Source organism: Phyllostomus hastatus, unplaced genomic scaffold (genome assembly GCF_019186645.2).
Source record: "Phyllostomus hastatus isolate PE091 unplaced genomic scaffold, TTU_PhHast_1.1 phas_contig_38, whole genome shotgun sequence".
Taxonomy (NCBI): Eukaryota; Metazoa; Chordata; class Mammalia; order Chiroptera; family Phyllostomidae; genus Phyllostomus; species Phyllostomus hastatus.
Genome location: NW_025333869.1, coordinates 11,202,179 through 11,216,820, shown reverse-complemented (window position 1 = coordinate 11,216,820; position 14,642 = coordinate 11,202,179). Strand labels below are relative to the sequence as shown.

At 37.1% G+C, this 14,642-nt stretch overlaps 1 protein-coding gene across 2 annotated transcripts in view; it reads right to left on the bottom strand.

Annotated features, from left to right (window-relative positions):
* WAPL (WAPL cohesin release factor) overlaps positions 1-14,642 on the bottom strand; it is a 92,550-nt gene that overhangs the window by 50,286 nt on the left and 27,622 nt on the right. Inside the window, exon 4 of one of the 2 annotated variants that reach the window (XM_045841981.1) lies at positions 12,362-12,462. In XM_045841981.1, the coding sequence (XP_045697937.1) occupies positions 12,362-12,462 (101 nt within the window). Of the gene's footprint in view, positions 1-12,361; positions 12,481-14,642 lie in introns of both variants that reach the window. The other variant, XM_045841980.1, reaches the window with a different exon arrangement.

The window sequence follows — 14,642 nt, the reverse complement described above, 5'->3', positions numbered from 1 at the left end:
GGCGGGAGAAACTCCCAGCCTCACAGGAGAGTTCGCTGGAGAGACCCACACTGTCCTAGAATGTACACAAGCCTACCCACCTGGAAATCAGCACCAGAAGGGCCCAATTTGCTTGTGGGTAGCAGGGAAGTAACTAAAAGCCAGGCAAGGGAAAGGCAAGCTACACTGTTCCCCCTCAGGCCCCTCCCCCACATACAGTGCCACAACACAGCACCATGGGTTGCCCTGCCCTGGCGATTACCTAAGGCTCTGCCCCTTACAATGTAACAGGTGCACCGAGACACAAAGTATGGCCCAAATGAAAGAACAGATGAAAGCCCCCAAAATAGAAGTAAAAGATGAAGAAACAGCCAACCTATCAGATGCAAAGTTCAAAATGCTGGGAATCAGGATGCTCACAGAAATGGTTGAGTATGGTCACAAACTAGAGGAAAAAGTGAAGGCTATGAAAAGTGAAATAAATAAAAATATAGAGGGAACCAACAGTGAAAGGAAGGAAACCAGTACTCAAATCAACCATCTGGAGCACAAGGAGGAAATAAACATTCAACCAGATCAGAATGAAGAAACAAGAATTCAAACAAATGAGGAGAGGCTTAGGAACAGAACTTTAACAGAACTTTGCATGTTCCAACATGCAAATCATAGGGGTGCCAGAAGGAGAAGAGGAAGAACAAGAAATTGAAAACATAATGAAGGAGAACATCCCCAATCTGGCAAAGGAAAAAGGCTTCCAGGAAGTCCATAAAGCTCAGTCTCCCAACTTTTTTGTTGGACCTAAGGAAGCACACACCAAGGCACATCATAATCACATTACCCAAGATTAAAGATAAGGAGAGAATCTTTAAAGCAGCAAGAGAAATGGAGAGTTACTTACAAAGGAGTTCCTATACAACTGTCAGCTGATTTCTCAAAAGAAACTTATAGGTAAGAAGGGGCTGGAAAAAAGTACTCCAAGTCATGAATGGCAAGGACCTACATCCAAGATTACTCTATCCAGCAAATCTATCAGTTAGAATGAAAGGGCAGATAAAGTGCTTTTCAGATAAGGTCAAGTTCAAGGAATTCACCATCACCAAGCCTTTATTTTATGAAATGTTAAAGGGACTTATCTAAGAAAAGGAAGATGAATAATACAAATTGTTAAAATGACAACAAACTCACAATTACCAACAACTGAATCTAAAAAAAAGAAGGAAAAAACCTAAGCCAACAACTAGAACAGGAACAGAATCACAGAAATGGAGATTACATGGTGGGTTATCAGCAGGGAGGGGAAGTAGGAGAATGGGGGAAAAGCTACTGGGAATAAGAAGCATAAATGGTAGGTACAAAATAAACAGGGGAAGGTTAAGAACAGTATAGGAATTGGAGAAGCCAAAGAACTTACATGTATGACCCATAGACAAGAACTAAGGGGGGGGGGAATGCAGGTAGGAAGGGGGGTGCAGGATGGAGGGGAATAAAGAGAAAAAATGGGACAACTGTAATAGCATAATCAATAAAATATATATTTTAAAAAATTAATGCTTTCTAACATGGGGAAATGAGGTGAGGGAAGATGGACCTCTTGGTCAGTGGCACTAAACCTGCGGAGATATATGTGGTCAGAAAACTGGTTATATACAGCCCTGGCTGCTGTGGCTCAGCGGGCTGAGTACTAACCTGCAAACCAAAAGGTCACCAATTTGGTTCCCAGTGAGGGAACATGCCTGGGTTGCAATCCAGTGCCCCAAGTGGGGGCATGTGAAAGGCAACTGATCATGTGTCCTCTATTGTACATTGATGTTTCTCTCCCTCTCTTTCTCCCTCCCTTTCCCTCTCTCTAGAAATAAAATCTTTGAAAAAAGAAAAAGAAAATTGGTTGTATATATGAGGATTGAGCAAATACATAAACATGTTGAACATAACAGAAACCTAATTTCATACTGTCAGCAAAGTGAAATAAAATGTGACAAGTACTAAGGTCAGAATAAGACATATGGTGTTGAACTAGAACTGAAGTTATCAGTTTGAACTCATGATTCTAAACATATATGAAAACAAAAAGGTATGTGTATGACAGAGAAGGGAATATGCATCTAATTTGCCTGCTCTGTCAACTCAAAAAAGGCCTAGAAGCAATGATACCCCATAAAAAATGACCATACCTAGTGACCAGGTCTTTATTTCTAAATACCATTCTCCACTAAAAGAAAACAGGGGTCTCTCTCCCTGACTGGTGTGGCTCAGTGGGTTGGGTATAATCCTATAAACCAAAAGGATGCTGGTTTGATCCAGGTCAGGGCACATGCCTGGACTGTGGGCCAGGTCCATGGTTGGGGGCTGTGTGAAAGGCAAACTGACTGATAGTTCTCTTGCACACAGATGTTTCTCTCCCTTTACTTCTCCTCCCTCCTTCCCCACCCTAAAAATAAACACATCTTAAAAAAAAAATGAAAACAGGAGTCCTTGGAGCAATGGCTGAACATAGGGCTTGGCATTTATATGATGGGCCTTGAACATAGTGTGTAAGAAAATGCCAAATGGTGGGACATGTTAAAAGTCACTGTGAAGAAACACTCACAGGCAAATCCTAAAAAAATAAAATCTTAGTATCAAAATGATAGAGTACTATCAGTTAAATAACAGTAATACATGATTTAATAAAACAAGAACTCATGTTCACATTGACATAAAGGAATGAATACATGAATATATTTATATATTATATAATGAATATATGAATACATGTGTTCTTATAGATATGGAAGGGAGAAAAAGATCTACCTTGTAGTAGAAAGTCAAATACCAATAACTGCAGAAGAAACAGTGTAATTAGGAAAAAATACAAAACTACCATCAAAGTAAAAACTGATCCAGACAAAAATCAATGCTGAAATTAGTGGATCCAAGTTTGATAAGGAAGTTGAGGAACCTGGCAGATACCACACCAAATGATTACATCATTAGTAATGGTACACACTGACACTGTGCCATCTGATATGATGCAGTGAGAACACACTGTGGTATCTTTTCTGTGGTATTTTTGCCAAATACACATAACCAAAATCTAATCATGAGGAAACATCAGACAAACACAAATTGAGGCACACTCCACACATAACTCATCTTAACTCTTCAAAGATGCCAAAGACGTGAAAAAACCTAGACACAGTTGTTCCAGAATGAAGGAGAGTAGAGATTTATAACAACTAAATACAGTACATATGGTTCTGGATTGGATCATGGGCAGTTTGGGAGATTGGGATGGGTGATTTGTTTTGCTATAAAGGCCAGTATTGACACAAATGGTGAAATTGGAACTAATGTGTGGATTAGACTATATTATTGCATTGGTTTTGATGGGTATATAAGCTCTGTGCAGAAAAATTCCAGCCATTGTTAATATAATGAGCACAGTTTGCATGGCATCAATGTAATCTGGCAGCCAAGGAGAGTAGACTGGAATGCACGTGTGTGAACAATGACGACTTCACTGTACTAGTCAGTGGGAGGCAGTAGATGCTGTTGAATGAGCATGTATTCTGTGGGTCATCACATTCAAAATGACTGAGCGAGTAAAACAATGAATCTGCATCAAATTTTGCGTTAAGCTTCCTCCACGGAAATTACTCAGATGATTCAGAAGGCTTTGGGGGGACAATGCAATGAGTGCAATGCAAATAAAAGTGTGGCACAAACACTTCAAAGATGGCCAAAAATCTGTTGAAAAGTGATCCGCTTTCTAAAAGGCCTGCAACAGGCAGAACACCTGAGATTGTTGAACGTGTACTGCATCAACAAAGATCGGCAACTGACAGTGCAAGAACTAGAAGCTGATCTGGAGATTCCAAAAACTACTGTGTCTGAAAACCACTGTGTCTGACACTGAAGGAGGATCTCAGCATGTATTATGTCATAACAAAATTCGTTCCATGACTTCTGTTACCAGAGGAGAAGGAACACTGTGCTAATGACTTGATTCAAACCACTACCAATGAACCATATTTCCTCAAGAAGGTCACAACCAGAGATGAATCATGGGTCTACAGCTATGATCCAGAAACCAAGGACCAGTTCTCCCAATAGAAGTTGCTTGGCTTCCATGACCGAAGAAGGTGCAGCAAAGTTGCAGCAAGATCAAGACCATGTTAACTGTGTTTTTTTATTGGGAAGATGTTATCCATCACAAGTATGCCCCTCCAGGCCAAATAATTAATAAGGAGTACTACACCTCAATGTTCTCCATCGACTGAAATGCAATACCACAAAAACGGCCGCAGCTATGGGCAACTGGTGATTGGCAGCTTCATCATGACAATGCGCCTGCTCATGCATCACATCTTGTGCTGAGATTCTGGTGAAACATCAAATCACCCAGGTGACTCAGCCCCGCTACGGCCCAGATCTGGCACCCTGGCTTTACCCAAAATTAAAATCACCTTTTGAAAGGGAAGAGATTTCAGACCATTGGTGAGATTCAGGAAAATACAACAGGGCAGCTGATGGCAATTCCAACAAAAGATTCTGCAGAATGTTTCTAACAGTAGAAAAGACACCAGAAGAACTGTGTGAGGTTCCCAAGGTACCTACTTTGAAGGGGACTGAGGTGTCATTGTCCTAAGTATGATATTTCTTGTATGTTATATCTTTTTCAATAAATATCTCTGTTGTTCTTATTATATTGCTGGATAATTTCTGGATAGACTTCATGCTATAGCTATACAAGAGAGTGCTCTTGTGTACAGAGACTACACGCTAAAGTATATAGGAGTAATGGGCATCAAGTCTGCACCATACTCTCAAACCATTCATAACCCCACATGGGAAGAGCTTCCATTTTGACCCCCCAAAAGACATTTAGCAATGTCTAAAGACATTTTTGGTTGAAACAAGGGGGTGGGGAAAAGCAGCACCGCAGGGGAGTGGTGTTGCATCTAGTGGGTAGAAGCCAGATGTGTTACCAATCCTCTAATATGCAGGGCCACCTTCCACAACAAAGACTTATTCAGTGCAAAACATCTCCAGTGGTGAGGCTAAGCCTGATAGGTAGGGAAGGAAACTCCTGCCACTATAAGCTATAGGCTGGCTACCTCTTCAGCATTCGAAAATGGAGTCATTAGTGTCTTGAAGACCCAGATACTCCCACTAACCTATCAGCTACAGGATGGTGTTTCTATTATAATAGAGAAGTAGAACAACTGCTGAGAATATTTCCTACACCCACTTACAAGCGCTCCCCATCTTTCTTCTTTCTCTGGAGATCTGAGAAATAACCTACATAAAAATTCCTTCAGGAATTGAGCTTATCTTAGTTTTGCACAGAAAACACGAATCCTAATTCGTTATATATAAAACAGTTCTATCACTTCCACTATATTAATTTATGTAACCTAACTTAATCCTTAAAAAACTTTGATTCCATTTATTTCCTCTATTTCCTTATACTCATCAAATCTTAATAGGTAAAAAAAATTCCTATTTCTGTTTCTCAATGGTTGTCTTGAACAACTTTTAAGTAGTCTTTTAATGTTAAAGGATGTCTTTAAGTAGTCTTTTAATGTTAAATGGATGACCTACTTCTTACAAACACTGGGGATTTTATGCTGCTAAATTTCTTGTTGCTCTCTTCCTGAAGTACACTTCTAAGTTCTTTTATAAGACTGTATTTATTTCACTTTTAGAGAGAAGGGAAACAGGGGAGAAAAGAGATGGAGAGAAGCATCAATGTGAAAGAGAAACATCAATCCCTTGCCTCTCATACATGACCCAATTGGGAACAGAACCTGCAACCCTGGCATGTGCTATAACCAACAATTGAACTGGAGACCTTTGACTTTGCGGAACAACGCTCAGCCAACTGGGCCACACTGGTCAAGGCTAAGTTCTTTTCCTAGATATTTCCATAATAACACATAACTTTCATAGGGTCTAAAACACTTTTTATTCCTTTTTAAAGAACTAAAGACTAAGGGTCAAAGTTTCATTTTTGAAGCTTACTGATCCATCTAAATAGTAGTAGTATCACATTTTAAAATTCTAACTTAATGCCACTTAAAATTAAAAGGGTCTTGAAAAATACTGCAATGGAAGGTTAAATAGGAATTAAACCCTGGCTGTTGTGGCTCAGTGGATTGAGTACTAGTCTGCAAGTGGAAAGGCTGCCGGTTCTATTTCCCATCAAGGAACATGCCAGTGTTGTGGGCCAGGTCCCCAGTTGGGGGTGTGTGAGAGGCAGCCAACTGATGTTTTTTTTAGCACATCAATGTTTCTCTCCCTTTCTTTCTCCCTCCCTTCCCTCTCTCTAAAAATAAAATCTTTTTTTCAAAAAAAAAGGAAATTAAAACATTTAGTGGAATAAGCCTCTTCAGGAAATAAAATGTTTAGGACTACAGTTTTAAGGCAGGGCTTTAACCATGTTACATCTTTCAAATGAGTTCAACCTCAAAGCTCTTGGTTTTATAAATAAGCAATGTTTCCTCTGACATTATCTATCAACAGTAAATAGGTCTTCTGCTTACTAGGTTGCATGACCTGATTTACTTTAACCCAGAGATACTCCTTCATAATCAGGTCAAGTACATGTATACTGCTGCCTTCTATGCCATTCATTAGCCAAAAAAAACCTGACTCCAATATTACTTTTAAAACAAAAGTTAAAAAGCTGAACACAAACCAGTACAAATGAACTCAAATGAATATATTGAGTTAACATAAACACATAAAATAAAACTTCCAAAAAATGTTTAATCCTCACCAGAGGACATACTTAATGATTTTAGAGGGAGAGGAAGGGAAGGAAAGAAAAAAATCCATGTGAGAGAGAAACATCAACTGGTTGCTTTGGGCACATGCCCCTACTGGGGACCAAACCCGCAACCCAAGCATTTTGCGGGAACCCATCACTATTACTTCATCCTTAGTGAAGTAATCTGAAGACAAAAAGAATTGGAAAGAAATTTTTATTTACTGTTCATAATACTGGTAATACTGGTAATTACAATTTTAAAAGTAATATGTGCTGTATATAGAATAGAGCAAGTAAGCTATGTACAAAATTCTACAATGTTGAACTTGAAATCAAACTATCAATATAATCTCAGAGTATATTTTTCAACATATTTCATAGCTGTGTCCAATGAAAGAGCCCAGAAGCAATGAATATACCCAGCACTCTAATCCAGTTTCTAAATACTAATCCACACACACAGAAAAACCAAGGATCCCTGGATCAGTGGAAGATTCCATGATTTAAACATGTGAAGTATAAGATGAGTCTGGGTAATCTTTTGTGCAGAAAGCTAGGGAAGTGTTCAAAGATGATGGGGTTATAGCAAAAGAACACAAGAGATAGCTTGAAAGGTCACAGTGGCCAAATCTAAGTATGTTTATTAGGTAAAAATTATTGGTCTATTGTGATAGAGTGGGGTGAGGTGGAACAGGAAATAAAGCCTTTCTACTACTCTGATTTACCATGAAATGGAATTAGAGTAAAATGTACTAACAAACTGATAAAAAGAACTCACATACTGACAATTTTTTTGTAAGCACAGTGCAAGTGCCAGCAGTTCCAGTTCCTGCTTGTACAAAAAACAGCCATGACCACAACTTTAGGTAACACAGATCACCCAACTGCAGGAATGTGGTTGGCACAAATGGGTTTCCAGAACGCTGACATTAAAGATCTATATCAGGACCAGAAAGGATACTGTCTGCACTTCCACAGCTTCTCCCCCGATCTTTTTTTGTTCTCCTTGTCCTCCCTTCTTTATAAAAACCCCTGCCTGCACTGAGATGTTAAGATGGGCTTTGAGACAAGCCCTCCATCTTACAGGTTGCTAGCACCCGAATAAAATCACTTTCCTTAACATCAACACCTGCCTCTCAAGTATGGGCTCTTGAAGCAGTAAGCAGGCGGACCTACCTTCAGTTACAGGAGGGGGAGAACTCCTCTTTACAGAATTCCCGTTATTAAATGTGGAAGAAATAGCAATTAGAAAACTCCCTTCTTCAACCGAGAGTGTAATAAATGATGCAGGCAAAGATCAACAATGGATGCTAAAATGCTGAAGTAAAACAATAATGGAGGCTGGATATTCACATGGTACCAGACCAGCACCCAGAAGCTTACTTACTAATTAAATAGTAAAAGAAAAAATGTACACTTATTTTGGAGAAAGCTGGTGATCACAACCTTCATTAGGTGGTCACGAATATTAAGAATAGTACCTCCTGATGTGAAACAACATACACAATGTCATTTTGAAGTATTCTTGCCAAAATATATTTAACCTGAACCCAATTAAGCTTATCAAACTTCACTTCCAGTGTTCTCAGACACTATTCTTACTTTAATAGTGGTATAAAAGCTTACATGATTGTCATCAGGAAACAATCACATAAATTTTTAATATGGTACTTCTATAGGAAATTTTTAGATGAGGAGAGTGCTCAAGAATAAAGATGTAAGTATTTTAATCACATCACCAAAGACAGCCATTAGACTGTTCTTTTTCTTAAGAAATGTATACTACCTATAACTCACTTCCAAACAGGAAAAAAACCACGTGTGTATATATACAGAGAGAGAGAGAGAGAGAGAGAGAGAGAGAGAGAGAGAGAGAGAGAGAGAGAGACAGAACACCATATGTGTGCAATTATGTAAAAATGTTACATGGAAATCAATCTAGGTAGAAGGATATGGGTAATTAATTCATGGGTACTGCTCTTTCATATATTTTGAAAATAAAAAAGTTCAGAGGGAGGAAAATAAAGTAGAATGCTGTAATTCAGAAGTTCTCAAAGTGCATCTCTTAGGGATCCACAAAACTTTCTGGTTGTCTACAAAGCCTAAATCATTTCCACAATAATAATAATGTTATTTGCCTTTTTCACAATGTTGACATTTGTACAGATAGCACAAAAGCAATTGTGGTAAAGTTGTTGGTGCCTTACCACCCTGGGTAGGGACTCTTAAGTGTACTAAGTAGTCAGATTCTTCACTGCCATCTACTTCAGTTAAAAATAAAATGCCAGTTTCACATTAGAAAAGGCCTGTGATGAAGGACTAAAAAGTATTAATTTTATCAAATCACAACCCTTGATACACTAATATTCTGTGTGACAAAATGAGTATGCATAAAACTCCTCTGCTGTGTACAAAGTATGGTGGTTCAGTTAAAGAAAAAAACATTACTGCTCAGGCTGCAAGCTAAACTAGCCACTTTCTTTCCTGGCACACCATTCCTTACTTGAAAGATTGACAAACTATGCCTACACAGACTTTATTAGGCAGACATTTTTCCAATTGAACAAAGTGGTCCTCTCACTGTCAGTCATTTTCCCTGAAGTAATTTCTACCAATAAAACATTTTCAACTTTCAAGCAAAAACTAAAATTTTGAAGAACTGTGAACCTGATAGCTTCCCAATACTTAAAAGGATTTTGTGATGGGTTAGAGTATTGCTCTTGTAAAAGGATTTTGTGGCGAGTTTGGCAGCAATATTAACAAAAATTTTTGATGCTGCATAACGAGATGTGAGCCCCTTTGAAAGATCTGCATGAATATAACCAGAATTTTACAAATGACCAATGTATAATGTTACAAGCAGGCATGTGTAAAACAATGCATTCAAAGTGCAAGACAGACTAATAGATTTTAATGTAACATCATAGAAAGTTCATTGGAATGGTTTTAGATAACAAGTTCTTTAAGAAACTAATCTTCAAGAAAATCCTACTTGTTGAGTTTAGTGTAGTATCACAGATTGTTGGCAGATATGTGAATAGGTTACTGAAAATATAACCACATATTTGTGTGAGGCTGGATTTCTTCATATATTTCAACCAAAATAATATAATGAAATATATGGAATGCAGGGGATATGAGAATCCAGCTGTCTTTTAAGCCAAACTTTTTTTTTAAAGTTGCAAAAAATGTAAAACAATGTTATTCTACTTTTTAAAGAAAATTTTTCATAAAAATATGTTAACATATAATAGGTTACTGTTATTTTAAAGTAAAACTGTTAAATATGTTTGAAATGTTTTCATTTCTCTAATTTGATATTGATATAACATATAATCAAAAGCTCTTTGTGATTCTCAATAGTTTTTTTACGACTGTAGAGTGGTCCTGAGACCAAAAAAACCCAGATTGATTTAAATTGCTGCTCTGGAAATCAATGCATGTCATACACAATTTTCAATAAACCAAAAATCTCACCTAAGCGTTAATGACTACAGTCTACACCACACCACTCTGGCTCCTAGCCCTTGAACAAGTTAGCTCTATTGAAATTAGCATTAAGCACTTTTTTTTTCTCCTGGGGCTGAGGCACCTGGGGGCACAGGAGTACAGCACAATTACTTTGACAAGATTCCCAATTTCCTCTTTACAAAGAGTAAAAAAATAAAAATTAAATGAAGCCATAAAAGACACATTCATTCTTCAGTTATTTAAAATCAATTCAATCTATAAAAGGTTCAGGCAACTTCTAACTATAATGTTCAATAACAAATAGATTTAACACTATAAAACAACCTAATTTAAGAAATTTTTAATAAAAAGGTAAAGTCAAGCAAATTATTCTCAATATTATGCTAGACCATATTAAAATGACTCACATAATGCATTAAAAATGAAGCTGGACCCTTAACTTACACCCAGGGGTCCCTGATCTCCGGGCCATGGATCAGTACTGGTCTGTGGCCTGTTAGGAACCAGGCCACACAGCAGCAGGTGAGCAGCAGGTGAGGGAAGCTTTCCCTCCATTACCACCTGAGCTCTGCCTCCTACCCCATATCCCTGCGGCCACTCCCCAACCCTGCTCCCCCAAAAATTGTCTTCCATGAAAATGGTCTACAGTGTCAAAAAGGTTGGGGGCCACTGCTTACACCATATATAAAAATTAACTCAAAATGAATCAAAGATTTAATTGTAAGTTTTAAAGTTCAAACTTTTACAAGAAAACATTGGAAGAGCTTACATGACATTTGATTTCACTATGATTTCTTGGATATGACACCAAAAACACAGGCAACAACAACAACAAAAAAATTGAAATTGGCTGAAGTTAAAACTTGGGTGCCCTGCCACTGTGGCTCAGTTAGCTGGGCATTGTCCAGTAAATCAAAAGGTCACCACAGTTTGATTCCCCACCAAGGCATATGCCTGAGTTGCAGGTTTGGTCCCCTGGGGCACACAGGAAGGCAACCAATCGATGTTTCTTGCCCTCTTTTCTCCCTCCCTTCCCTTCTCTCTAAAATTAAAAATAAAATAATCTTAAAATTAAAAGAATAAAAATTTTAAAAACTTTTGTGTATTAAAGCCCACTATCAAGTGAGTAAAGAGACAACTCACAGAATGGGGAAATCTATGTACAAATTATATATCTAATAAGGGATTAATATCTAGAATATAAAAAGAACTGTAACTCAACAATAAAAACAACTCAATTCAAAAATGAGCAAAGGGTCCTGAATTAGACATGTCTCCAAAACAGATACCCAACAAGGACATGAAAAGATGTTCAATATCACTGGTTAAGAAAATGCAAATCAAACCACAATGAGATACCATTTCACAGCCATTAGTATAGATATTATAAAAAAAAAGAACAAAAAAACGAAAACTAAAATATATGTACTGGTGAGGATATGGAGAAATTAGAATCCTCATGCATTGCTGGTAGGAGTATAAAATGGTACAGCCAAAGTAGAAAATATTTGGGCAGTTAAACAAAGACCTACCATATGTCCCCAAAATTCTACTCCTAGGTATACATCCAACAGAATTGAAAGCAGGGACTCAAATGGCCAAAAAGGTAAAAATAACCCAAATGTCCAACACCAGATAAATGGATAGACAATGGAAGGTTATTTAGCCCATAAAAGGAATGAAATTTTGATACAGGCTATAGCATTGATGGATCTTAACAAGATTATGCTTAGTGAAATAACCTGCTTACATGAGATACCTATGTACAACAGGCCAGTTCACAGAGACAGAAAAAACAGTGTTTACTGGGACTGGGAGGAAGAAGTAAAGGTATAGAGAGTCATAAGAGTTACTGTTTAATGGGTGCAGAATTTTTGTTAAAGATGATTAAAATGTTTTGGATATAAATAATGGTGATGGTTACACAACACTGTGAATGTATTTAATGTCACCAAGTTGTCTATTTGCATATAATAAATATATTTTACCACACTTTGAAAAAAATGGTGACAGTGTTTTAAAAAAAACGACTTACATTTATTCTTTGCAAAAAATTTAATTGCCATGTTTGTCAGTCATTTCCAAATTAAAAAAAAAAAAAAAAGAACTGAGCCCTCCAATAATAAACATAACACAAGTCATAGATAATGCTTTACTTACCCGTTTCGGGCCACTAAAAATCTTCCTGGTATTTTCCTTTGATTTATCTCCTTGTTTATTTGGGGGCTTCTTCACACTTTCAGGTATACCAGGCAAGTCCTCTGTAAAATCCAAGTTTTCTGAAATGGTAATCAAAAGTAGCTAGCTTTCTAATATTTGAAATTATCTACCAAACGACCTATAAACATTTGATGGGGAGAGAGGGAGCATATTGTAGAGGAAAAAGAACAAAGGAACAGAAGCACCACATAGTTGACAAAACACAAAATATTCCCAACAATATTCAGTCTCATTCTCCCACTCTCACCCTACTTGTCCCACCCCCACCACTCCCATCAAGAAAAAAATCAGAAACCTAGTTGTTCCAGTTTTATTTTGTATAAATGGTAAAATCAATTCTTTTACAAAATAATTCCTGGATATGGACACTGACATTGGCATACTCTAGTTTAAACACACACACACACACACACACACACACACACACAAATCAGGTGGTATCTATAACATTTTCCTAGAATTTAAGGACACAGTCATGTTGGCCTTCAAAGAATGCCCACTTACATCTACTTTAAAAGATTTTAAAGGATAGCTATCTTTGACAAAAGATACAAAATGACCTAATACAATGTAGTTCAATAATTTAAGGGTCTTCACACAAAAGATCAGGTTAATTCCCAAATAATTATAAATGTTTATTTTTTAAAGCTTTGAAAAGGAGAGATAACTTTTCTCAAGACCAAACATTAAAAATGTTTGTTATTTTATATATTCTATAAAGACTTAAACTGCAAATCAAATGGTCTCTAATTCTAAAATTTTATTTGGTATCAAGTTAAGTTTTTGAAAGAGCCTAATGATTTCACTTTTTTAAAAAAGATTGTATTTATTTATTTTTAGAGGGCAGGGGAAGGAGGGAGAAAGAGAAGGAAAGAAACATCAATGTAAGAGAGATACATCAATCAGTTGCCTCTCACATGCCCCAAACTGGGGACCTGGCCAGCAACTCAGGCATATGCCCTGACTGGGAATCTAAACCTTGAACCTTCAGTTCAAGGCCAGCACTCAATCCACTGAGCCACACCAGCCAGGGCTGATTTCACATTTTAAAGTCTAAAAAGTTACATTACCCCAAGATATAAATTTCAGCCACAGATATTCAACTGCAGGTAATTTGCTATCACAGTTAGCATAAGAGCTACATAAACTGCAGCAGGACAGGAGCTCAGTTTTCATACACTGCTACTTATCATCCCCCTGAGAGATCAACTTTAAATCTGATTTCCCAGTAGATCTCAAGTAACTATAGCAAGGTTCTTAAAATTTTAGTTCTCCAAAGACATTCAAGACAACATTGAAAATTCTGACAATACGCTTATTTATTTTTTTGTAGTAGGGGAGTTAGGGGTGAGCCCTTTAGAGGGCTATATAATTCCAGTTTTGAAATTAATAGTAACTCTAATCTCGCCCTGGCTGGTGTGGCTCAGTGGATTGAGCACCAGACTGGGAAGCAAAGAGTCGCTGTTTCAATTCCTAGTCAGGGCACATGCCTGGGTTGCAGGCCAGGTCCCCTGTAGGGGGCATACGAGGGACAACCACACATGGATATTTCTCTCATTCTCTCTCCCTTCTCTAGAAATAAAAAAAATAAAATCGTTTAAAAGAACAGTAATTCTAATCTAGCAAAACTATTTTTAGGCCAAATAAGGCAAAATAGTAGGTGGTTTCAAGTATGATTTATATTCTATGTGAAAACCTATGTAGAAGAGTACTATTAGAATTCTAATTCACCATGACACTTCCTCTATGACCCTAGCAGGACAAAAGCTTTATGTAACAAGTAAACCAATACAGAAAAACTGCATTTGGTCTAATACAAATAAATATAGCTCCTGTCCCAGAGGTTTTCCCATACTCTTCCTCACTCAACAGTCAATCCACTTCACAAAGCCTCTGTGAGCTAGTAACTATAGCAAAGCTAACCTATTCCTTTTGTCTCTCACAGTGAAGACTATCAACTCCTTGAGGACCTATAGTCATTAGTGATCCTACTATATTAAAAGATGAATTAAATTTTTACTATTAAGAATTAATACTTAACTACCACTTTTCGATTTTATTAAATAAGTTTGAGAATAATTTTTAAGATTTAATTTTTACTGTTAAAGATTTAATTTTAATTAAATTAAATTTAATTCGATTTAATCTTAATTTAATCTTTAAACTTAAGATTTCTTGAGAATGTTTTAAACATTTATTAGTTGATTACTTTTGAGCCAAA